We start from the raw sequence: 25,747 nt of genomic DNA on the forward strand, positions 1-25,747 counted from the left end.
TATTACTTCTACACTGATATTGATAAAACATTAAGAGATGGAATGATCCCATGTAACTATGACCAGCGCCGTACTCTAGATCATGCGTATATGCAAACAATACCCGGCTCCTGGTTATGACACTCTGATGTCCGCAAGAGTCGCACCTATGAGCTGGTACCGGGCGAGATTAAAGTCGAATTGGTGATGTAGAGAGAAAGAAGCGAGGAACCTCCGCAGTACGTCCTTTGGTTACCGGCGCAAAGCAGCGAGCAGCTGGCATTCGTCTGGTTGGCCGCGCCCGAGTTCAGAGTATTGCCACCCCAGCATTCCGATGAATACTCGAGCCCAGCGTACTTGTAGCCCTTGGAAGCCGCCCACGTCAGACACTGCGGCACGGTCATGTTCCGAGGGCGCCATTCTGACCGTCCGCCAAAGCACGCCCACTCTTTGGCTCAGCTACACATCCGTAGTAGGTGTAGTTGGCGTTGCCATCCACAATCTTGGGAGGGCCGTTGAACTTTGCAGGGTCGGAAGAGTAGAATGTTGAAAGCATGCTACCATCACCACAAGTCTGGTTTTTGTTGCCTCCACAAGGCTTGGTGCATGCACCATTAAAGGTGGTGCCAGAAGTTATATTCGCGCCGCTGTCAAGCGTCGCACCACAATAGCATTCTCTGCCGTACTCGACACCAAACCATGCATAATCGGTGCAGTTAGCTGCACAAGACTCCAGTGCCATGCTATCGTAAGCGAACGCCTTGTCAGGTAAAGCGCGCTTGCCTGAGGGTTCTTTGTAACACCCTTGGTAAGCGTAGCCTGAGATGGTAGGAGCGGAGAGGCCAGAGCTCGTCGAGGTAGTTGAGGTAATGACAGCGCTGATAGACGATGCAATAGTGCTGATGGGTGATGTAGGGACAGTGCTGCTTGATGAGATAGAAATAACGCTACTACTTGAGGTAGTCCCGGCATTCGGAAGTGAACTAGATGTTACAGTGGAGCTGGTTGAGATTAACGCGCTGACGGAAGAAGTCAGTTTGCTTGAAGCCGAACTGAATGCCGTGCTGGCGCTGGCGCTGGAGGACGAGGTTAAGCTGGCAGAGACAACCGATGATGGGGTCGATGATGTTGTAGAGGAAGCGGATGAGCTAGAAGACAGCAATGAAGCAGAAGATGAGCCGAGGAAAGAAGCAGCTGAGCTCCTTAGCAGAGAAGCGGAAGAGGAAACGCTTGAGGTAAACGCGCTCGTCGATGAAGAAGCGGACGGAGAAATGGTTGATGAAGTAGATGAACTGGTCGAGCGAGCAGCGGACGAGCTCATCGATAGGGAAGCAGAAGAGGTGATTGTCAAGCTCGCGGACAGCGACGATGGCACTGAGGTACCACTAGCGCTAGAAGTGGCCGAACTGGTCGACGAGAGCGATGCTGAAGACATGGTGGTAGCTGTAAAGCTAGCGCTGGTGAGGTCGATGCAATGCTTGAAGAAGTGCTGGTCACCGCGGTGGATGTGCTGGAGGGCGCCAGGGTGTAAAGGTTGAGCCGGTTGCCGTTACCACAGTACTGGAACTTGCTGCCGCCACAAAGCATGCTGCAGTCGCTCTCGGTGGCATTAACACTGCCCACGTTGGTGGACGTGCCACAGTAGCACTCCCGTCCATACTCGACACCCATCATGGGAAACCCGGCGCAGACCGAAGCACACATCTCCACCGTCAGCCCATCATCGGCATAGGCCTTGCCCGAGAGGGCCCGCATGCCATTGGCCTCTGTCACGCAGCGAGAGTAAGCGAAAATGCCCGCCCGCTGAACGATACTGGGGCCCGTCGGGGTTGGTCCGACAGAAGTAGGCGTGGTAGTGGTGCCAGGTTGAGTCGTCGTGGACGGGGCAGTGTAGTTGCCATCCGGGTTGTAGATATACATCGACAACCTATTGCCAGCTCCACAAAGTTGAGTGCTGTTACCAGCACAGCCCATGTTACAGTCTGACTGGCTGATACCGGTCATGGTACTGCCGGTGTTGAGGGAATTGCCGCAATAGCACTGATCGTAGGTTAGCTTAGAAATCCTCAGATGGGAAAGGTAGGTCAGGAAATGTAATCACTCACCTCACGCCCGTACTCCGTACCGAAATACTTGAAGCCGCTGCAGAAAGAGGCGCAGGTATTGAGGGTAAGGGCGTCCAGAGCTTGGGTTGTTCCGGTCAGAGCCCTCCCGTTTGAGCCCTCGGAGTAGCACCCGGTGAAGGTGTAGTTGCTGATCCTCTGAGGCTGGACACCAGCATTAACAGGGCCGGGATTGGCAGGGGCGGGATTGTCAGCAGGAGGTGGGCTGCCGGTGTTTGGAAGTGCCTGTGTTGTTGAAAACAGGGACATGAACTGGCCACCCTGATGGAACTCTCCGTTACCACCGCAAGTTTGGTTGACGGTGCCGGTGCATCGATAGCTGCATTGGGCCTCATTGACGAAAACTGATGGCATAGTGTTGCCACACCAACACTCTGATTCGTATTGAGTGCCGGCGAGTGTATAACCCGCTGAAGAACAGGCTTGGATGCACTTCCCATTGGTATTGTTCGTTGCGTCGCTGTAGATTTGGTTAGGTAGTTGTCGCCCAGGGGTGTTGTCCTGGGCACAACCAGTGTACCTGTAGAGTGCGGAGCCGTTTGAAGCAACAGGGCCCAACTGCTCGGAAACGGCACTGCAGAAGAATTGGATGAACTGCTTTCCCATGTCGGGATCGCCGGTATTAAGAGTCCATTGAGCAGTTCCATTATAAGAGTCAACGTTCACTTGTGATCTGGGCACTGCACAGTAGAGGTCTGCAGTAGCGCTCTGTCCAGCCTGCAGCACCGTGCCCTCCGCAAGGTCGACGTTGTTCGCAGCACCAACGATACCCTGGACACCATAAGGCGGCTTAGAGACAGTGACAGAAAGAGCAGCAGCATTGGGCCCTCCAATGTTGCTAAAGCGCATCTTTCGCGTCACTGTGGTGCCCTGAAGGACGTTACCAAAGGTGAAGTCGACGCCACTTGTATAATTAACCCAGCTCTGCCCATCAGGACTCTGGAACTCGATCAGAATCTTCGGTTTCGTGCTAGAAGTTCCGATGATATCTAGAACTCCATTGCCACCATCCGAGTTGACTTGCAAGAAGACCTTGGAGTTTCCATTCGTCTTTGGGTTGAAGTTGACGGGGATGTAAGCCGAGGTTTGAGGAGCAATGGCTTTGGGCAGATCGTAGAGAGTATATGGTCCAATTGACTTGTCGCCAGAACTTGTACTGTTCGGCTGAATCCAGGGGCCTGTCTCCCCTCGACCGAGAACTGGAAGCTCGAGATGGTCAAAGTCGAATTGCCCAGGTTTTGGAGCATCGCGGTCTGGTTGACGCCATTAGCCATCTGGCCAGTGATGACGCCAGAGAAAGACACCGTATTGGGCGATATCAGCAAAAGTGGTAACTTCGAGTTGCCAGTGCCTACCAACTTCACCGGAGTGCTGATGGAGAAGCCGGCCGCGGAATTAGTAGTGTTGACGATGGCACTGCTAGACAAGGGCCCGACTTGCTTCGGGGCAAATGTCGCTTGGAAAGTGAAGGCAGAGCCTTGGTTGACAGTCATGGGAAACGTTGGCAGCCCAGAGAAGACAAAGTTGGTGTTGCCAAGCAAGTCAATGTTGGTAACTTGTGTTCCGACGTTCGCCACACAAGTGACTGTCTGAGGAGCGGACTTCTCGCCGAGGTTGACAGTACCAAAGGTGGAGGGGGCGGTACAGTTGAGAGGTAGGTTGACCGGAGAGCCAAACCCATGGATGTACCCGAGATTGCTAGCTACGTAGCAGATGCCGTCTCCAAAGACTGGGCGGCCAAACTTCATCGACCCAGGTACGTTGAAAGAGTTGATCATGGTCAAAGATCCCGCCTCGGGAACGGCCTTGTAAATCCTCAAGTTGAGACCCTCGACATCGGAGGTCCAGACAAGCCCAGATCCCTCTCGACCGTTGAGCGAGGTGGTGGTGCCGTGGCCAACGCCGAGGACGTAAGCATTCGTTTCGGCAGTGTCTCCAGCTCTGGTGAAAGCGACATCTCCATTGGCGTTACAACCGAATTTCCACACATGAGTCTTGTACTTGATAACGTTGATGTACACATACCCCGCATCAAGTGGCATGACACCTGCGCCGGCGTAGACGGAGTTCTCATTGAGGAATTGCTGAGGCACGTTATCGTATTGGTTGGGACCCATCTGATACCCCCCTAGGTTATCCAGGTTGAGCCAGTATGTCTTTCCAGACTTGCCCGTGACAATACCGATGCGCTTGGCGTTGGGGCAGCTGAATTTTGACGACGGCAGCAGTTGAAGCGGGCTGGTTCCAAGATCCTTGTCCGCTCCGTCCAGATCGACCTTTTCCCAGGGCATGAAGAAGTCGATTGGAGTAATGGTGCCGTCATCATTGATCCTGGCATTGACGGCGGCCTCCTCGAGGGCAGTGGGCGGAGTTCGACCTTGAACAGGCGTGCCCTTCAGCTGACTTGCGTAGCCATTACCAGTCGCGAAGTACATAGAGCCGGCTTCGTAAGCAAGTCCACCTCCACTCATCCACACGCCACCACCTGGGACAGTGTTTGCTTCATTGCCCCCCTCTGTGGCAAAAGCCTCGACAAGGTTACCAGTGCCTTTGTCCCAGCCCAAAATGGCACCGGTGAAGTTGTACTGGACACAGTGCGAAGCGAACCCCGCGTAAATGTACTTGCCAGCCTGAAGCAGGCCAGGACGTTGATGTTGATTGCCGCTGATGAACATCCTGTTCGGGTTGTTGCGGAAGATGGCGCCTTCCATCGATTTGGGAAACCCGTCACGGTCTTGGAGTGTGTTGAGATCGACGGCATGAAACCAATATTCGCCGTTGAGCCTGCCCTTGGTATACCCTTGCTTGTAGGTTTTGGCAGTGAAGTACACTGTCTCCGTTGTAGGGTCAATGACGCCCGTTCCAGTCACACCAACTGTAGGGTTGATATCCACACAGCCATCGAGGTCTGTCCAAACAGTTAGTGATACGGTGTCAGGAGTTTGTACGACCCATGCCCATGATTAATACCATCCATCTGGCCATTCAGTGGCTTCAGCGCTCTCGTAGGGGGGTGGCTACTAACCGGACGTCAAAAATGGAATATGCAGGCTTCTCTGGTTGACAATGACACCAGTCTTAGCGTCAAGCTGGTACAGATTGTTCTGGTTCGTGAGGATATAGACATATTGCTTGTTATCTTTGTTCAGGGTGTAGACCGAAGGTTGGGCGAAAGTCGACTCGGGGCCGAGGTTGTTGTAGTTACCTGGCAGCTTCGTTTTGAAGAGCTGTCCAAACTGAGGGCTGCCAACGATATCCGGGTCCATGTTGTGATTGTCCTGGTAGCCGGTTCTGGAGTTGTCACCTCCCCAGGTGATGGTATCAGTGGAAGCGAAGCCATCAACGCCGTGTAGCAGACAGCTCGATAACACGAGGGCAATAGCCCACGTGAAGAGGCTGGAGGGCGCCATGCTTGTCAAGGTCCGGTTCTTTGTTGGATATCCTAGTCTACCAGACTGCTGTGACATCTAGAAGGTAGGGCAACGAAGAGCAGGCGGATAATCCAAGTTCTATATATCTCGGCACTGGAGACCCGGGACGTTTCCCGTCCGGCTGGTTAGCTGACTTGGTGGGAAGTGGACAGGGGGCAGGGGCATTCCAATAGTGCCAGTCCGAATTCTTACCCATGGCGGGTATTCCATTGTGTTTTCAGGGCTAGCTGGAGGGAGAGAAGTGTAGCGCCGTCACTTGGGGGCTTCCTCGGTATGGGGCCGAAACCCAGCACAATGGGAAAGCGATAACCTTTGCCATAGCTACCAGCAGCAGCCCCTGTTGATTAGCGTGCCTTGTTTTCCTCGAGTATCGTCGTTGGTCACGTTCTGGACTGGAGTAGCTCTCGTGTTGACCCGCCCACAGCTCTTGGCAAGAGATAACCACCCCTGCCTGCATACCGACTACATAACGAGTATGCCGGATCCTTGCCAGAGTTCGCTGCAGGGGCATTCTCCTGGTGTTGGCCATCCTCGTCCTGAGCAGTTCCCATGTGCCAATCCTTCTAGATCCCGAGCCGTCCGAATTTCCTCGAGAACTCCTCTTTAAGATGATCGCCTGTTCGTCCCACCTTGACGTGGGATTGCCCCGAACGGGTGCGATGCCCCAGTAGATGCCCCGCGCGGATCATGGCGATAGATCTTCTGTGTCTTCGGTCCCATGGGGAACAGGCGCCACTTTACACAGTTGGATAACAAATGAGTAAACAACCATGGAAGATACTATTTCCACATATGTGCTGCTATTTCTTTTCTTTTTTTCGTTATTGATCTCGCGGCCTTCCCACACAGCAGCTGTCAAGTCGGAGTTCGAGTCTGGTCAATGTGACGGCACACATTCTTCTTTTGCTCCGCGCCAACCCTCAAGCTGCATGGCGTTAAACCTAGCATGCAAACCCATTAGTGGCAGCAGTTGAGAGGGGCCCGCTGTGGGATGGAAATTGCGTTGCGCACACACACGCGAGAACTGACAGATGAACTCGCCTGTCCCTAGCCGCTGTGAGGAATCGAACCAACTCGTGGCATTTCTGTACAGTCTCACACCTGACACCCTGCCACACACAGAGAATACCTATGGATGCACTACGCACAAGGCACTGCGCCCGAACCCAGGGATTGGTAGTTTAGGTGCATGCATTAATTACCGGATGCAGGCCACCTGCTCAATTGGACAATAGCGAGATGCAGCTCCTCCAAATGCAGATGTGCCAACATGCCATTGCATGGCAAGCAATTATCCGACTTGGTACTCCGTACTACAGGTTGAATACGAAGGGGGAAGCTGCACAGAGCAATGCACCATGACAGCCCTGTCTTTGTTTTCTTCTATCGCGTCTTCGTAAACCTTCGAAGCTTCAGGTTCGGTATTGATGGGTCGTCCTGAGTTTCGTTAAAGAACCTATCAAAGCAGTTGGGTACTTGCAAAGAGTGCAGCTGAAAGCTTGAGCTCAATTGACAGCCCTGGCCCCATGGTGGTGCACTAAATAGTCTTCCAGCACCCGGGGCAGTGCTGGGACCTCTTTCTGGAATTTCAAGGCGTTGAGGCTTGCATTGTTCACTCAACGAGGTGGGTGAAGAAGAAGAAAAAAAAACCAGGTACGGTATGCATGTGTCTCCGTACCTGCATAGGCGACGGTCTTCCAGCCCTCGACTAGGGACGCCACCATCACAGCTTAACGGCACTGTCGCTAGTCGAGAGCTGTAGCGGCGTCAGCTTGGGGCTTTCCTCCATCGTTCGTCCTGTCTCAGCCTTCTGTCTAGCTGTCTAGCCCTCGGTGCGAATCGCTAGCCCGCTATACTACCACAAGCCGTCCGCCATATCCCAACCTTTACTTCGTATAGAACCGCCTTCCGCCATATTTCTCTGCTCCCACTTCTTATAGCGCTGGGCTGGCTGAGAGTCCCCTTTTCTCAGCTCGTGGCCACTTGGGTTCCAATCGGTGACATCTAGAAGGAAAAAGAAACTAGGTATCGAATAAAAAACGCGTTTTTTCGTCTTGCGGCTAGCCTGAGATCGCGCTCCTGCTCGCTTATCATCGCTCATCTCTCCAACTCCACCGAGCCAGTCCACAGATTCCCATGCGAGGTCTGTGGACGACCGCCGATGAGTCTTCGTCCAGTCGGCTGGGCTGGTTACAAACAGCTTCTCTGCTGGAGGTTAGTCCACTTGCTCAGATTCTGATATGGCATGGAAGGGATACCCAGGCTATCTGCCATGTTCGAACTCACAGGATGAGAGCTAAGTAGTAGCCGAATGAAGGGCCTTCTTTATTCCAAGGAAGCAATCGGTGGATGAGGAATATCGCGTTCGTGTTGGTAGTTTACACGCCGCTTGACTTGGCTGGACTCGGCATGGTTTCCGCGAATGAAGGCCCCAACGACTGGTAGTGGCAAAGCTAAGTAGCCAGCTTTGGGAAAGCATTCACCTACTACAAGCGATGTCCCGCGGAAGCTAATGGGTGAGATAATCTTTCAAGATTAGGCTTCACCGAACTCGGGGACGGCGCCACCGTTTGAGCTTTAACTGCTGTCGTGCGAGTTCGGAGAGTGTCGGTTGACCGTTGAGAGCCGCACAATGTGAAGCGTACTTGTGCTACGTTTCACTGTGGCCTGAACAGGACCTACACAGAGGATGTGTTGCCCTCGAACGCTGTGGTGTCACGGGGAGTGCAGCTTGTGGACTGGATGTTGGTTCTCATATTGTGCCTTCCCAAGTCGGACCAAGATCTACCAGGCAAAGGCAGTATATGCCAGAATGTAACCGATACCTCAACAGCAGGCCGCCCTGACAGACGCATCCGCTCTAGGTAACGTTAGGTAGTCTACTAACTGCACACACACACATAGCCCGTTCAGGGCTCTTCCCGGCCTAAGCTCCCCAACACGTCCCTGAACAGCTTCGCCTCCTCCTCCATCTCCCGCATACTCCTAGCTTGCCGGTCCGCATCCTCGATGCGCGGGAACCCACCGCCGGGCCGCGGCCTACTGCTGCCGTCGCCGTCGCCCTCATGGTTCTGCTCGCGGTCCCAGAGGGCGCCCCGACGTTCCCGTTCTCGTCCGCCATCATCTCGTAGATCTTGTCGCCCGGCCCGTCGCCGCTCTTGGCCGTCGCGCCGCGGATGCGCGGGATCACGTGCACGTGCAGGTGCGGCACCGTCTGGCCCGCCTCGGCGCCGTCCTGGATCGCAATGTTGAAGGAGCCGTCTTCGGGAACACCCTCTCATTGCCTCCCTTCTCTAGTTGTTGCGGCGGCTCATTTGCCTCCTTCCCAGAAGGAGTAAATAGTGCCGCGCCAACATGCGCTGGACGCGCTGTACCGCCTGCATCAGATCCGTCAGCTCGGGGGCTGACAGGTCCGTGAGCCGCTTGTGCGGCTTCTGCGGGCAGACCAGGACATGGCCTGGCAGCAGCGGCTTCAGGTTCACCAGGGCGAAGGAGTGCGGTGTGGTGTAGAAAACCTGAGGATGAGGTTATTTACTTGGTTTCTCAGGGAAGGAGCAAAAAGGTGGGAAGTAGGTAAAATTGTAGACCAACAGGCAAAAGTACGCAAGCAACCTGATTGAAAGGACGTTGCTCGTCTTTCACTGTCCAGCTATGCATACATGTATACAGCTTATAGGCAGCTAGCTACCTTGCGCTGACCTACGGAAGTTGAAATGTCGCTTACCTGTGATGTGACCTCAAATGAGCCGAATCGGAGCGGGCTCTTTCCGAATTGACACTCATCTTGCGTGTCCAGGTCTTCAAGGATGTTCTGCTATATGCGCTCCGTACTCTTGGGTTTGTTATCATTGCTGTGCGGTATCTGATGAGTGGTCTCGACGCGGAGAAGAAAACGTGTTTCTCGGAAGATGACGTCGGCTAAGTCCGGTCCGGCCAATGTGTGGATTATCTGCGCCCATGCTGCTTCATTGCGCTCAAAACACCGAAACCAGGCATGCAATTCTACGCTTCCAGATTGGGCTCATAATCAGGCTTCATTCAACCGCAAAAGACATCCATAAATTGATCATTAAAAATCCATATATTCAGTGTCGTGAAACCGGACATTCTGTTCAATGATCCCTGCCCGGTGTGCCCAAGGTCTAGCTAGCAACTGCATATACTACATAACACTTCTCTCATGAACGCATAACCAACTCCCTTCATTATAAACCCCGGAATAAGTCATCCAACGTGATGGTTTTCCTCACAGCGTTGTTCAATCCTTCGTGGAAAGTGACCCAAACCTTGTTCTCCCCAGCAGGTTCTTCATTTGATTTGGCCTTCTTTCCGTTCGCATTGCCGTCTCCTTCCTGAAGTGGCTGGACGTCGGTCTTCACGACAACCCGACCAAAGAAGTCCTTCTTGACGGGAATCACAGGGAGCTCAACTCCTTTAGGCTTGCCAGATTTCTCCTTGGTATCAAGCACGGCTTCCCTCTGATCCAATGGGTTTCCAGTACGGAAACGCGTCTGTCGTGCCGCGCTTTCGCGTAGTCTCCGCAGCTTTTCCATTTCTTGATCCAATACTTGTCGAACGGCGTAGCGCGTGGGAGCTTGGGTACCATGCACAGCGGCTGCCGACGTCTCGTAGGTTGCCAAGACATCCAAGTCACTGTTGAACCAATGTTAGCCTTTCATTCACGTTGTCCTCGACACTATTAAAACTTACGGATCCATGCGGTAAACCCAGGTAGGCCCTCGGCCGAAAGTATCACCCTCTATCTTGCCTCTCTGGAGTTCGACGCCTATATCCAGTAGGGTCTCTGCTCCCCGGGTAACCATGGCTTTCTCTAACTCCTTCCTGACGCTTGCTGTTCCCTTCTGATCGCCACTGCCACCAACGACGACCGGCTTGACGTCGGGCGACACAAGTCGAATGAGATACGGCATGAAATCCGTAGAAATGTCTTCGGCACTCCGGAACGCCCGCATCAGTGTCGGTGACAGCTGTGCTTGGATGGTTTGAAGCATAGCACGGTTACTCTTCTCAGTTTCGTAGGCCACAAAGTCGGCACGGGGACCGGTGAATGGAGGGGTGCCGCTTCCTCCTCGGTCGCGTCGCGTTTTTGGTACATCAGCTGGGAATGGCGGATAGGCGACGCGAACAAGTGGTGACAGGCAAGAACTGGCCGACTGAGATAGGGTGCTAGCTCCCACTCCTGACCACCATATAACCTTGACGTGCATGTGTCGTGGAAATACATCCATTCGTATGCCTGGTCTGGCTTCGTCAGGAACGAGTCATCGTTGAAATCATGATTCGGATAATCTGCGAAGATGTCGGTGACAATACGGTCGATATCGCCACTGGTCTCGACCATGTGTTGCAAGCGTTCCATGGCGTGCTTCTTCTGCTGTTCGGAGAAGCCAAGCTGGGCTTGAGGCTGCTCAGAAGAATTGAGGTTCATCTTGGGCACGATCATGTTCGAGCTAGGAAACCCAGCACCTTCCTGAAAGATACGACTGACGATATCCCTCACGCTGCCACGTCCACTTCCTCGCGCGCCGCCACCGCCGTGGGCGAGTTCATGAGCAATGTGTTTCTCAACCCATTGCCGAGTTAGACACAGTGGACCTTTCAGAGAAGCAGCTCGAAGGCGCCCAGCAACCCACTCCCCGACCACCATGATGCCACGCAGGTCACCTTCCGCAGTGCTCTCCCGTCCTTTCTTAGCATCTAAGCCACTGCTCATACCCCACGCCGATTCGCAAAGCTTTCGCGCTGCATCCTTTTCACAGGGTATACCTTCCTTCTCGAAGACGGCTTTGAGACGGTTTACAACCGCGTCAACTGTGGGCTTGCCAACATGAATAACCTCGGCCAAATTGGACTGGCGCAAGGGCCGCAACGAGGGGTGATAAACATCGTTACAAATGAGAATCAGGGGTCGCATCTGCCGGAAATCGTCGCCTTTCTTCTTTCGGCGATGAGTCTGTGTATGATTCTCCGACTGGCCGGAACTGTTCTTCTCGCCGATGGCAATGAGATCTAGTAGCGCTTTGACGAAACCTCCTTCGCCCGAGCCGGAAGATCCTGACACCACACCGTCGACCTCGTCTACCACGACGCAAACCGGCCGGGCGATTTTCTGGCATTGGCCTGATTGGCCGGCCTTGTGTTGCACAATCTTGACGTTCTCTGTTCCCAAACTTGTGCGGATCTGATTCTTCACAACATCGCGGCTACGGTCGTCGCTCGCGTTGATTTCCAGCACTTCGTAGCCGGCTTGTCGTGCACAGACATGAGCCAAAGTGGTCTTGCCCAAGCCAGGGGGTCCGGTGAGCATGAGGATCTTCCGGTGAGGCTTCTCTTCTTCTACCTGCTGCTTTGCTCCCGGCCTCCTTATTCCTCTCGACCTGGAAGAACCAGGGAACACTAGAGGATCCCACCTCTTCAGCCATCGTAGCACATTCCGATTGGTTCCGTCGTCGCCGCAGAGATCCATGAAATTCCTTGCGCGATACTTCTCGGTCCATAGTAGAGACTTCCTGGGCTTTTCCCCTGAGCTGCCTCGACCGAGGGCATTGGCTGGTCTGGAGTGACCTCAGTCGTCGCGGCTGACTTGCTCGTGGCAATCTCTTTCTTGGCCGTGTCGACCAATTCGTGGATGTCAGGCCATAATAGCTGCGCTCGGCTCGTCCCTTTTTCGTCTTCGACCTCGCGGCTACCAGGCGCTCATAAGATGGAGTTGTTACAGCCTGTCGCTGCTTGATTTCCTGGCTGGCGCCAGAACATGTCTTGATGGTAAATTTGCCCTTGGTATTGCGCGACGCTAGGTTCTGGAAAGCGGAAGCAAAGTCTTGTGTAGGTTGGAGCAGTGAGTCGTAGATATGATTTGTGGCCTGTGGCGGCTCGGCACTTGGGTTCGCATCAGTCGTTGGTTTTGTGTTGTCGCATTCGAGTCTCAAAGGTACATTGAGAAAGGCTTCGAGCTCTGTCGGAGGGTACGACGGTTCTGTGGATTCGACTGGCAATTCCCTTGGACTGCTCAGCATGCGCCGTTTGGAGGCAGGTTCCGGGGCCACATCGTCGTCGGAGTCGTCGTCCACGAGGAAGCCACCTTTTCCGCGTTTGGAAGGCTTAGGCCCCTTGTGAGGTTGCGCACGTTTAGAAGCGGGAGGTGGTGAAGACGTTGTGGGATAAACAACTGGCGAAGAGGCTGTCAACATTGTCGGCGCTCAATTGACCTGGCGAGGTTCGAATTAGAGTAAGTACTGAGTTTGCCAGTTACTTCAAGCCTCTGGTGTAGTTGTTGGAGTGGTGTTGATCAGGGTGGTGTTAAAGTGGCGCGTAGCTCAAAGTCCGGGTACAGCACCTGCGAGACGCGACGCGTCGAACTGGGGAATTGTTTAAAGTGGTTGTTAGTGTCCCGTAGTGGGGTCAGGTCAGCATCTGCCCACGAAGTCCTAACTAACTGAGCCCACTCTAACACCCACTGACCATCAATCATATCAAGCCATCACCAATCTCAATCAAATGGCCAGCGTTTCTTTTCGTAGGCGCAATTATATACATCTCGCCCTATTTGTATCAAGTATACTTGACTGAGTTATAAGCCACCCAGCAAAGTTATATATCGCGAGTTGACCCCAAACCTGGGCAAATACTTTGCTTTCACGGGGACTGAAACCTCCAGAGACTCCTTAATGATAAACTTCACTCGTATTGATATTGCGGCCCGTGCTATAGTACAGCTTCATCCGGCAGTAGCCCGCGCCACTTGTACGCCGAGTTGCTGTTCGCCCACTCCAACAGAGCATCGTAGTCCACGCACTCGTGCTCCGACCCTTCGCCGGGCCCCGCGTCAGTCTTGCCCTCCAAGGTCGTGTCCGCGGAGCACATGATGCCCTGGCGCAGGTAGTTGAAGCAGTGCGCCGTGTGGTGGGCCACCTCCTCGGTCAGGTTGACGCCGGCGTACCCTTGCTGCAGGTGCGTGGCGAGGTACGAGAGGCAGTGGAGCTGGTGGAACGCCGACATCATGTAGCCGGGCCCCTCGCTGTCGCGGTCGATGGCGACCGTGTAGGGAGCCGGCAGATCGAAGCGGTCCGCGTCCTTGACCACCACGTAGCCTCGGCTGCCTGTATATGACGGAATCAGCTATTGGCCTTCACCAGAGTTGGAAGGAATATCTACCAGAGCTCAATTCGATCCAGTGGTTCAACGTGTGCAGAGTGTCAGATTCGTTAAAGAACATGTCCCCACGCATGTATTTCGGGTCGTCATGAAATGCGTAAATCTTCCGCGGAACTTAGGAGCAACGTTAGCAGCGACAATTGGGGGCATGTCGATTACAGAACGAAAAGGTTGAAGAAACGTACGCCGAGGCACCGGAGATCTCTTAATGGTATCCCTGGCAGGGAAAGGAAAGAAGAATAGCAATATGACTATTGTGCTCGCCATGGCTATATCAAGGAGCAAGCGCCACCACCAAGTTGCCGTCCTTCTCGGGTTGAGGGGTTTCGGAGAGGTGCCGCCATGGTCGCCGAACTCTGTTTGGGGGAGGAATGCCTGCTCCTCTTCGTCACGCTCGTGCTTCCCCGATTCCATCGTAGACTATTGCCAGCTCGCTCTGTGATGACGATCTCGTAGATAAGACTTGAGTTAAATAGAATTGAAGGAAGGGATTTCTTGCCATCATACGGGCGGACAGAAAGAGGCCTTAAAGATAACAACCATCTCGGTATTGGTCTACCGAGCCTGAAGAGGTTAGCGTGATCGAGATATATTGGCCTGTCACGACCGGGGTCGAGGAAGAAGCCTTGGGCCCATAAATATTCGGGGCTTCCCTTTTCGGCACTTCATTTTTGGCGGCGGCGAGAGAGCCTTTCGAGTCAGTAAGCTTGTATAAGGCATTCTAGATCACTAGAATTGAGATTAGCACTCAAGGCACCTTAATAACCTTCGTCGTCGAGTCAAGAAGACAAAGCTTAGTGTAGTGTGCTTGCAATACATGGCTGTGTAAAAGGGACGGGTGGCAAAAGGGGGTGAGTGAGAGACTGTCGACTCCATGGCAGCCGGGATTCAAAACAAATAGCAATACGAAGAATAGACAGGCCAGCCTTCTGCACTCTTACTATCAATAAATTGAAGTTAAGCTTAAAGTCCTATACTGCATCACGACATCAGCGGTAATACAGTACAGGACATAGACTCGTACCTCGAGATTACCACCATCTCTTGACGTTCAGTGAGACACAGGAGTCAGGTGCATATATAAGGCCGGCTTTTCCCAGAGGAAATAGACACTTTGTCTGTCAAGCCAGTCTTTTGAGTCATCCGCCAAATGCAGATCAAAGTTGAAAACAATTTTAGCCAGTATAAGGCGCATTTCCGCATACGCAAGACTATTATCATATGAGTAATCTGATTTTCTCCAGCTCGCCCTTTGGAAACTATCAAATTTTAGCACTTACTTTTTCCCAATACAGTTCCGTGGCCCCGTACTGAAGGGCTGCATAGCGTCGAGCAGGTCGCTTTGGTAGCGTGGGTCGTTGTCGAGAAACCGTTCTGGGTGAAACTCCCAAGGGTCTGCCCAGAATCGCTCGTCGTGGTTGATTGCCCACTGCCAAACACCAACGACTGTGCCTTCTGGTACGAAGTGGCCCGCCACCGCTGCGCCTCCCTTTGGTACCGCTCGGGGAAGGCTAATCGCGACGGGCGGATACATGCGGAGGCATTCGTTTAGACATGCCAACATGTATGAGAGACAGCTGACGGAGCTCAACGTAATTTTCATCGTCCTTCTCGAAAGTGCAACGTACTTCCTTGGCCAGGGGGGCTAGTTTGTTTCTGTTTCTGGCGAGAAGGAAGATTGCCCCTGACAAGAGGGTCGCCGTGGTTTCTGAGCCCGCAACGATGATCGTTGCCGTGGCGGCTGAAATTTGATCAAAAGACTTTTGCCCATGGCGTTAGCGCATGACCCATACTATAAGTTGGTTCCATTCAAGGTTGCACGGGTGTTCACACATTTATACTTACCAGGTCATCTTGCTTCCTTAGTAAACCCTGAATTAGATCCGGCCGCTCAGTATCGAGCTGGATCCTCTGAATGAGCTTTGCATTAACCTGCTTCTTGTGCTCATTACGAGATCTCCAGATGCCGCTGTTGACTATCCAAGTCACAAGTTGGATTCCCCCCAGTTCGTATAGGGCCTGGATATAGCTGCCGATCTTGACAGTACGTGTGATGATGCTGACCCAGGGGTGGTAATCGCTGTTCTCGAGACATCCAAATGAGCGTCCAAATCCGAGGTCGCCAATGATATCGAAAGTCGTCCAGTTAAGCCACTCGCGCATATTGAGAGCTTTGGCACCGTCGCCTCCATGTTGCCGCAGGCGCTTGATGAGCAAATCGACGTAAGATCCGATGATGGGCTCCTGGCCTCGCATGCTGCGATCAGAGAACCCATGGGAGAGTTGCCTGCGGAGAAGCGTGTGGTCATGGCGCGGGGCTGACATGATGGACGCTGGGCTCTCCCCCTTTATTGGTCGGTAGAATCCAAGGTATTTCGAAAACTCTTCCTGGCCTTGCCGTCGATGACCGTAGACATCCTTCCAAGCCTGTGGCTCGCAGAAGGCCAATTCATTGGGAGAGATGCGGACTACTGCGCCGTACTTTGCATGCAGATTGGCGACATGAAAAGCAAGTCTGCCAGTTACGAGATATACTATTCGAGGAATGATCGAAACTCGGTGTGATAGAGGTCCAGGGAACGATGCCAGAGGATGGAAAAGTCCGTTGTACACGGCTATACACATCGCATAAAAGGCAAGCTGGTTGACCGATACTCATTAGTGAGTCCAGCTCTCGTTGGCGTATGAAATGAATCAAAGCTTACCAGAATGCTGACTAGCATAGTCAACTGAGTAATGTTGAGATAGTATTCATGGGTGATACCCGATGACATAGAACCTGACATGTCTGCCATATTCTCCTAGACAGGTATGTCGAGGAGTCAAACGAAAGTAAAATGGATTCTTCAAGCAGAAGCAACCGGGAAAATGACTTATGTCCTGATATATGTGCTGGTAGGCCTCTTAGGTGGTGCTTGCATTTCTATTGGCAGTAGGAAGTAGAATAGGACTTTTGGTTTAATTCTCCGTCGGGGTTTAATGGCACTAATGGTCCGTCAGAGAAATTCCGGAACACAGCAAAATCAGGTTATAGCAGGCGGGTTACAATGACAAGTCATTGTTGCAAGTGAAACAATCAGGTGTTCAATTAAAATAGACACAGGCACGCGACAGAATGGTGGATATTTTAGAAATACAACGAGCTGACCAGATGACACCTTGAGCCCCTTATATAGCCGGGAAAGTATCCAGAGACTCATAAAAAACAAGCGTGTTAGCTCCCTTGTTTTGCAAGCCATATGGAATATTTCACTGATCACGATTGCTATATCGACGTTATGGTCTTTTCTCCCTGGCGTAGGACAACGAGATGGAGCACGAGCAGTAAGCGGTAGACGATAGTGTGTGAATGCATATTTTTGTTCTCGTATTACGCATCAGGGCTTTAATACTAATATTACTTAGTCAGGAGTGCATCGGATCAGAGACGAATGTGAGCAATCCAGACTAGGCTTGGACATAACAGGGGTTGCTTATATTGACGCAATTTTCCTGGCTATCTAACCGCCTGATTCCTAGAAGCTCGGAGTCTGATTAGAACGTCCGCCCACCAAGCGCCAGTCAGATCCGACGCAGAGAGGCACCGTTGGTGGCAGAAAACCTCTGATCGAGCACCAGGCTTGAAGGCAGCCCATATAGCACACCTTGGAGTTCTATCACCATCCGGAGAGCGGGTTTACAGTAGAGTAATAATGTAAAACATGGTCTATGTAATGGCACCCTTTTTTCAACGACAACCCTGACATGCCAGCTTCTCTGTAGTGGATAATTCCATTCCATACCCGATCAAAGTGCCACATCTACGACAAGATGATGCTAGTGGGTAGTCAAAATAGGAGCTTAATAAAGCCCAGCGGGATAAATATCAGGGATAGTGAAACGATGGGACACTGTTTATCTACTACTGATGTACTGCATGACTTATGGTAAATGTTTATCCAAAACTTGACTACATATGCTTGCTTTCTAGAGTAGCAATAGTCGCACGGTCTCCGACTCGTGTCGGTTGGATGCCGCAGTAGTCAGTAGTGGATATCCTTCGGTCCACCTGTGGGTAAGAGTTATAGAAGACGTGGAGCTGATCTACTCCCATGATTCATTACCGACATATGAAACAAAGAAAGTGGTACCAAGGTCGTAAGATGTACGATGAAGCGTTACATTATATGCGATGTTTTTCCCGATGCTAATTTCTACAAAGCCCGGAGCCCCTTTGAGCTTTTCTGAGGATGACGATATAAAACCTTGATGCGCCGACAGAACAATGAGACAAGCTTTTGTTGATCCGATCTTCTCACTCCTAGCCCGCTCCGCTAAATTTCGTCCGAAATGAGACTTTCCGGGACCCGGGTAGCCGGCGCCGTTGCGGCGGCCGCCACTCCGCAAATGGGCAAACTCTGTCAACGTCGGCAGCTTTAGACAACACAACCACCACGAAGCAATTCACACAAGCATGCCAAGCGTTTGCCCAGCAGGTTCAGATCCCGAAAAACACTTTTGTCTCGGCCGATTTCATCCCGGCGAACACTACGCTGCAATTTCCCAATGTCGACCCTGCCCGCAGCACGCCCTCGCAACTAGTATCCGTGCCTCTGTGCCGGGTGCAGGCCAACATCACCACTTCGAGCACCTCCGGACTCCATTTTGAAGCATGGCTTCCCCAGAACTGGACCGGCCGATCCTTAGCACCGGCAACGGAGGCATTGGCGGCTGCGTCCAGTATGACGACGTCGAGTGGGCGGCCTCGCTAGGCTTTGCCGCCGTGGCCACGAACAACGGTCACGATGGCATGACCGCGGTTCCCTTCTTCCAGAGGCCCGAGGTCGTCACAGACTTCTCCTTCCGCGCCGTGGAGACCGGCGTCGTGGTCGGCAAGGACGTGTCCAAGGCCTTCTACGGCAAGCCTCACACCAAGAGCTACTACCTGGGGTGCTCCACCGGCGGCCGGCAGGGCATGAAGATGGTGTAGGACTTCCCCGACATGTTCGACGGCGTCGCCGCCGGCGCCCCAGCCATAAACTTCAACAACCTCAACACTTGGAGTGCACACTTCCTGCCGGTGACGGGCTCAAACACGAGCGACACCTTTATGAGCGAGGACTTATGGAACGTCGTGCACAAGGACATGCTGAGCCAGTGCGATGCGCTCGACGGCCTGGCCGACGGCATCCTCGAGGCGCCCGACCTGTGCCGCTACAAGGCCGACGGGCTCCTGTGCGGCAACGGATCCGCGCCGGCTGACGCCTGCCTAACATCGAAGCAAGTCAACACGGTCAACACCATCTTCAGCGACATGCGGGCGCCCAACGGCATCGTGCTGTACCCGCGGATGCAGCCGGGCAGCGAAGCGCCGGGGGGCTTCGACTCGTACTACAACGGGCAGCCGAGCGACAAGTCGGACTGGATCAAGTACGTGGTGCTGGCGGACCCGAGCTTCGACATGGCCCAGTTCACGCCGGACCTGTGGGCACTGTCCGATACGCTGAACCCGGCCGACATCGCGACCACCAAGGCAGACATCTCGGCGTTCCGCGACCGCGGCGGCAAGCTGCTGCACTACCACGGCATCATGGACGGCGTCATCAGCAGCGACAACTCGCCGCGCTACTACGAGCGCGTGCGCGCCGCGCTCGGGCAGGCGCCCGCCGAGCTCGACGCCTTCTACCGCTTCTTCCGCGTCTCGGGCATGGGCCACTGCCGCGGCGGGCCCGGCGCCCACTACATCGGCAACCAGCGCCGGCAGCTCGCGTTCCCGGACCGGCCGGACCAGAGCGTGCTCATGGACATGGTGCACTGGGTCGAGCAGGGCGTGGCGCCCGAGTTCATCACCGGCACCGCCTTTGTCGACGACGCCCAGGGCGGCGAGGTCGCCTTTACGCGGCGGCACTGCAGGTGGCCTACCATGAACAAGTTTATGGGCGGCGACTCGAACAGTGCCGATTCGTGGTCCTGTGTATCTTATAACGCCACTACATAGGCAGAAGAACTGATAAATCAGGGATTAGTACTGGTGCTTTAGGGAGGGGGCTTTATAATTCGAAATGGATAGTCTAAAGGGGCCACTTGCTACTAATTTTGCTCTCTGTAAGAGAAATATCGTATATTTATAATTAATCCCTATACATGTAGCATTGAAATGTAGCATTGAACCGAAATAACCAAAAATACAAAAGTAGAATAGCAACAGCGCCCCCTACGTAATGAAAAGATGATTTGTTGTGTCTTTTCGTCCGCAGGGTATGAGCTCTTCTATGTCAGAAATCACTATTTTCCGGTCTAGCCCCCATTAAAGAAGCTCATTTTGCCTGCTGCTTTGCCCTGTACCCTTTTCGCGGCTTTTCTGAGGCTTTTATTGCCCAATGGTGCCACAAGAGGGGATTGTCTGTCTGGCGGGTATGGACTGCCCAGGTATACCGAGCTCTCGACCATGAGCTGCTCTGTATCGTAGTGGCCCCCTGCTGAGTTTCCGGCTTTCATCAGTGCAGGGGCTACCATTAGGGTTACGCGAGTTGCGCCCTGCTCAAAGTTGTTGTTCGCTGGTTTCATCGCAAAATCGTTAAACTCCAACTCGTAGCGGCGATCTCCTGGGTATTCGCAAAACCAAGACGCTCTTTGCTGGGTCAGATCCGAGTCGAGTTGGATGGCTTCCAGGACGAGGTTGAGAAGCTGCTGGCCTAGTCTGGGGTCCCAAGTTTTGAGCAGAAGCTTGATATCTGCCTGGATACGAGCCACGAGGGTGCGTGCGTTTGCTTTGACGTAGTCCAGGTTTGCGTAAGACGAAAGGAGAGCCGCAGATTGACTCCTCCAGGGATGAAAATGTGCATCTCCGTACGGACGACTACCAGCAACACCCCTATCTACTCCTGATTCAGCTTCCAGGTAGCAAGAATGCTTGGCAATCGGGCCAACTTACTCAAATCATGGCATTTTTCGCGCAGTTCCCCAGCTCAATATTTTCGGCTAGGGCGGGTACGCGATGCAAACACGTATGTTGCGAGGTAATCCCAGATAACTGCTTGAACCAAGTCTCTGCGGCCTTCTTTGAAATGAAGGAACATGTTGGGTTGCGGCGCGATCCTTCGTAGGAAACCAGTCGTATACTTGCCGGGGGAATATGATGGCGGCGGCTCAACCACATTGTTGCTCACAATTTGGCCCGACCCCCAGATGAGTTTTCGCCATCTGCTGATGATCGCACTATCTGGCAAATGTCCAATGCCGGGTATTGCCTGGTTGCGGACCGGGGCAGCCTGCGCCTGGACCTTGCGTTGCAGCCATTCAATCGTTTGGTCCTGTTCGAGCATTGTTTCCTTGTAGGATGTCATCAGCTGCTCTATAACGGTGGAGACCCACTTTCGGCCCCCCCCTGCTTCGGGGCCCCCTGTTAACTAGCCACCGGATTTTTCACCCCTTTAAACTTTTGTAATTTATCTATTATTTTATTATTGTTTTCCTTTAAATCTTTATTATAAAGTACTAGTTATTTAATATAAAGTAGTATTTTTAAAAAAAAGCTTTAAATTATATTATAAATAATAACGTATTATAACGAACACTATTTAAGTTTTAAAAGAAACCTAGTAAAACATACTAGGGTTTATATTAATAATACGAGAGAATATTTAAATATGCGATAAAAATCGCTTTTATTAATATAATAAATAATAGCTTATAAAAATAAAAGTAATTAAGATACGTAGGTTTAAAAGTATTTATAATAGTTTTATTAAAATTATTTATTTTATTAATAAATTAAGATTAATACTTAAATTAATTATTAAATAAAGAATATTTATATAAAATATATAAAGAACGTTCGTCGTTATATATTTAATCTCTTCTCTTATTAATTTATTAAATCACTTAGTTTACCCTCGTATTTTAATAATTCGAATAATTCCCTTATTAATTAAATTACCGACTCACTTCGCCGTTCCCGGTGATCCCCGTGATCTATTACGTAACGTTATTTTTATTACTTCTTTAAGCTATATTTAACTTATTATTATTTAAAATATTATCGTCGTGATCGCCGTACGTTTTTATAATATTAATATATTTATATTAATATAACTAGCGGCGCGATCGGTAGCCGTGATATCGTACCTTAGGCGGGGTATTATAAATCCGGCCCGGTAATTTTATAAGTTTTAATTATATAATTAAATTAAATCGTAATATTATTTTCCCTCTTTTAATTATTTTATCCTCGAAGCGCTAAGTTTTTTAAATATTTTTACCCGCTTATCGTATTAATTCTTAATAAGTTCCTTCTTTTTTTTCGTTATATTTTTATTATAATATTTATTTATTATATTAAATCGAGTTAAAAAATCTATTTTTCGTATAAAATTTAAAAAAATCGAATAACGTTATAATTTAATTATTTTTTTTAACGAGTTTAATTTCGAAGTTATACCGTATTTTTTTATTTAAAAAAAAAGTAAAAATATATTATATTAAATAATATTTCTCGCTATAAAAAGTACGTTCGTTATAGTCGGTCCTGTAATAATTCCGGTTTATTAGTTTTTATAATATTTCGGGTTATTAATAAGTCCCGTCGTCTACGCTTTAAAGAGTAGGCGGCTAGCGACTTTTTACGCGAGGCGAGCGCGGCTTTAAAAAAGGTTTATTGAGAGGCTTAAAGGGCTTTTTAACGCTTAGAGCGGATTCGGTAATAGCGGAATTCTTTAATAACGCGTAACGTAGAAATGGCTAGGCGTGGTTTCTATTTTTTAAACAAATTAGAGGTAGCCGAGTATATTAAATTCGAGGCGGTTATCGAGGCGTAGTTTTTTAAAGCGTTTAAAATAATAGATTAAAACGTAATAAATTTTAACCTCGTTCTGTTTTAAACGCCCGTAATTCTTTCGTAGCGTTCGCTAAATATTTTTTAAACTTTTAAGTATTATTTTTTAACGGGTAGTTTTTTTATTAAATAAAGTATTAAAAACTTTATCCTCTCTTTTTTTTATTAATAATTTTATTAATTTTATACTCGTATTAATTTATTTTAACTTTTAATTATATATCGATTAAAATTCTTTCGACCGCTAGTTTAAGTAATAAAATATAGAATATAAAGTATATTTATATTATTTTAAGTAATAATAATTAGTAATTAGTTTTTAAAATAATTTCTACGATTTTAAATAGTTTTATTTTTTTAAAGTCTAATTTATTATTTAATTATTTTATTTTAATATTTTATTATAAGAGGTAAACTTTTTTTCCTTTTTTAAAAATTAATCCTTTTAATTTTATTTAATCGGCGTATTTTTTTATTTATTATTAAAAAAAAGTAAGGTTTTATTATAATATAATTTAGAGTTCTTTTAATTTTTCGATTTATATAATCGCGATTAATACTAACTCTTTTTTTAGGGGTTTTTTAATAATTTCCGGATTATATTTATAATTCGTTTAAAATAGTAAGATACGCGTAATTTTATTATTTATATTATTATAAACGAATTAAGTTATAAGTAATAATTATACTTAATTATTTTATTTATAATTAACGTAATAACGTAAATATTATTTTAAAGTTTAATTTATCCGTTTAATTTATTTATTCGTTTAAGGGTAATAAACCGTAGATAATTTATATTTAATTTTAAATTATATTATAAATAATTTCTAAAATTTAATAATAAATAGTTTATTTTTATTAGAAATAATTATTTCGGGTAGCCTGTACTAGTTAATAATTATTCGAAGGAATATATATATTAAATTATTAATATTATTAAATTTTTTATACGGTAAGAAATAAGTATATTTTATAAGTTTATTCGTAATTATTAAGATATTATTATAATTAATTTTAATTAGGAGTTTTTTTAATAAAGGTAGTTTAATAATAAAATTAAGTATAATATTTTTTTACGCTTTATTTAATAATAAGATTAGCTATAATTCCCCGTATAGTCGGTATTAAGTAGCTTTAATTTTATTATAGAAATTATATTTATTACTTACTTTAATTACGATTAATTTAAAGTTTTTATAATCGAATTATTTAATAATTTCTTTTTAAATTTTAAATACTTTTTAATATTTATATATAAAGTGCTTATAAAATTCTTAAATAAAGTTTTCGCGGTACCGCTTAAGGATATAGATCTTGTTTTAGTAGAAGGTAAGACTGTCGCGGTCCTCGAGGCGATTTTTAAAATAGTTTACGAGGTTAGGGGTTTAATTAAATTATAGGAGCTTAATAACTTAATCGTTATTATATTAAATATAGCTCGTAACGTTTAGTTATTTTAATAATATAAGGTTATTATTTTAGTTATAAGTAAGGATACTTTGCGTTTCGAACAGGATTTCTTCTTAGTAATCCGGTTATCGGCTTAATATATCGACGCGACCGTTCTCGTTACTTTTCCGATAGATAATAATAAAATTAAATCCCGATAAGAATTTAAACTATTATATTTATTATTTACTTAATTCTTTAATAATAATAAACGTTATAAGGTTTTTATAATCGGTATAAACTTTAATTAGTTTTATTATTTTACTAAAATAATATCTTTATTTTTTATAAGTTTTAATAATAGTTATTAATTTTTTATTATAAATTTAATAATTAAGCTCTAATTTATTAAGCTTTTTTAAAAAGAATATAACCGGGTGTAATTTTTCGTTATTATTTTATTAATTAAGTTATTTTTTAATCGCGTAATTCGATACGTCGGTTTCGATTTTAAAAGGTTTAAACGGGTTTATTATATAAAATATTAATTTATTAAGGATTTATTTTTTAATATTATAAAAAGCTTTATCTTTTTTTCTCTATTTATTAAAATAATTCGTCCTTTTTTATTAAGTTCGTTAAAAGTATTATTATTTTATTAAATCCGGGACGAAAATTTAATAATAATTAGCTAGTTTTAAGAAAAATCTGATTTTTATAGCGTTTATAAGCGTAAATTATTCTTTAATTATTAAAATTTTTAAAGGTTTTATTTAAATTTTACCTAAAGATATTACGTATTTTATAAAAGTAACGGATTGTTAGTAGAATTCGTTTTTTTTAAGTTAATATAACGAACGCTATCTAGGTTCTAAAAAAAACCTAGTAAGACGTATTAGGGTTTATATTAATAATACGAGAAAGTATCTAAATATATAATAAAAATCGCTTTTATTAATATAATAAGTAATAACTTATAAAAACGAAAGTAATTAAAATATATAAGTTTAAAAGTATTTATAATAGTTTTATTAAAGTTATTTATTTTATTAATAAATTAAAATTAATATTTAAATTAATTATTAAAATAAAAAGTATTTATATAAAATATATAGGGAACGTTTATTATTATATATTTAATCTCCTCCTTATTAATTCGTTAGATCGTCCGCTAGCTTACGGTAATCCCGTTATTGGCTTACGGCGATCTATCCTTTGGATCACGGTGATCCATTTTAATGGCTTACTTGGGGGCGTCGTGATCCGTTGCTCTTAGCTTATTTATTAAAGCGGTGATCTAATCGTTCCTCGTTCCGCGGTTCCTTCCTAGCTGTTTTTCCGGGTCGGGTCTATCCTTTCGCTATTTAAAATATTTTCGTAATTATATTTATATATTTTTATAATATAGGGGAGTTTATATTAATATAATTAATAGTACAGTCGGTAGTTATAATATCGTAGCCTAGTTAGGGTATAGTAGTTCCGTTCTAATAAATAGGGTCTTAGCCGTATAGTTAAATCGAGTTATAATATTATCCTCTTTTTTTAACCGCTTTATCTTTAAAGTATTAATTTTATAAATATTTTAATTATTCGTATTATTAAGTTATAATAGGTTTTTTTTTTTTTTTTTTTATTATAATATCTATTTATTATAATTAATCGTATTAAAAAATCTCGGTTAAAAAAACTTTCGCGCATTTAGCTTTTATTATTAATATAGAATTTACGGGTGACCTAATTAGTATACCCTGTACTTATTATTTTCGCCAGAACTTAGCTTGTCGTATAAACGAGAAGTCGTTTTACTATTCGGAGTATATTCGGGTTAGTTA

The 25,747-nt window shown here is 47.6% G+C and overlaps 7 protein-coding genes across 7 annotated transcripts; 1 reads left to right on the forward strand and 6 right to left on the reverse strand.

The window, feature by feature from the left end:
* Window positions 1–146: 146 nt before the first annotated feature.
* On the reverse strand, window positions 147–383 carry PG994_012984 (uncharacterized protein; the record flags this gene model as incomplete). The annotated part of the gene is made up of 1 exon (XM_066864393.1): window positions 147–383. One exon carries the CDS (start codon window positions 381–383, stop codon window positions 147–149), a length of 237 nt encoding a protein of 78 aa, XP_066709354.1.
* PG994_012985 (uncharacterized protein) lies at window positions 380–5,512 on the reverse strand (the record flags this gene model as incomplete). Its single annotated transcript, XM_066864394.1, has 5 exons — window positions 380–1,353; window positions 1,395–2,019; window positions 2,085–3,202; window positions 3,241–5,010; window positions 5,128–5,512. 5 exons carry the CDS (start codon window positions 5,510–5,512, stop codon window positions 380–382), a joined length of 4,872 nt encoding a protein of 1,623 aa, XP_066709355.1.
* A 2,930-nt stretch (window positions 5,513–8,442) lies between these two features.
* Window positions 8,443–12,744, reverse strand: PG994_012986 (Chromosome transmission fidelity protein 18; the record flags this gene model as incomplete). Its single annotated transcript, XM_066864395.1, has 7 exons — window positions 8,443–8,768; window positions 8,908–9,048; window positions 9,233–9,347; window positions 9,784–10,186; window positions 10,244–10,699; window positions 10,750–12,108; window positions 12,233–12,744. 7 exons carry the CDS (start codon window positions 12,742–12,744, stop codon window positions 8,443–8,445), a joined length of 3,312 nt encoding a protein of 1,103 aa, XP_066709356.1.
* A 514-nt stretch (window positions 12,745–13,258) lies between these two features.
* Window positions 13,259–14,122, reverse strand: PG994_012987 (uncharacterized protein; the record flags this gene model as incomplete). The annotated part of the gene is made up of 3 exons (XM_066864396.1): window positions 13,259–13,653; window positions 13,709–13,822; window positions 13,894–14,122. The coding sequence occupies 3 exons, from the start codon at window positions 14,120–14,122 to the stop codon at window positions 13,259–13,261; spliced, it is 738 nt and encodes a 245-aa protein (XP_066709357.1).
* Window positions 14,123–14,759: 637 nt separating this feature from the next.
* On the reverse strand, window positions 14,760–16,494 carry PG994_012988 (cytochrome P450; the record flags this gene model as incomplete). The annotated part of the gene is made up of 5 exons (XM_066864397.1): window positions 14,760–14,919; window positions 14,989–15,219; window positions 15,263–15,468; window positions 15,554–16,348; window positions 16,414–16,494. 5 exons carry the CDS (start codon window positions 16,492–16,494, stop codon window positions 14,760–14,762), a joined length of 1,473 nt encoding a protein of 490 aa, XP_066709358.1.
* Window positions 16,495–18,359: 1,865 nt separating this feature from the next.
* PG994_012989 (Tannase/feruloyl esterase) lies at window positions 18,360–19,685 on the forward strand (the record flags this gene model as incomplete). Its single annotated transcript, XM_066864398.1, has 2 exons — window positions 18,360–18,673; window positions 18,752–19,685. The coding sequence occupies 2 exons, from the start codon at window positions 18,360–18,362 to the stop codon at window positions 19,683–19,685; spliced, it is 1,248 nt and encodes a 415-aa protein (XP_066709359.1).
* Window positions 19,686–19,984: 299 nt separating this feature from the next.
* Window positions 19,985–21,012, reverse strand: PG994_012990 (uncharacterized protein; the record flags this gene model as incomplete). Its single annotated transcript, XM_066864399.1, has 2 exons — window positions 19,985–20,616; window positions 20,682–21,012. The coding sequence occupies 2 exons, from the start codon at window positions 21,010–21,012 to the stop codon at window positions 19,985–19,987; spliced, it is 963 nt and encodes a 320-aa protein (XP_066709360.1).
* Window positions 21,013–25,747: the final 4,735 nt, after the last annotated feature.

This window comes from Apiospora phragmitis (assembly GCF_038363925.1).
Source record: "Apiospora phragmitis strain CBS 135458 chromosome Unknown utg000011l:1.0-3236445.0:1.0-3240683.0, whole genome shotgun sequence".
Taxonomy (NCBI): domain Eukaryota; kingdom Fungi; phylum Ascomycota; class Sordariomycetes; order Amphisphaeriales; family Apiosporaceae; genus Apiospora; species Apiospora phragmitis.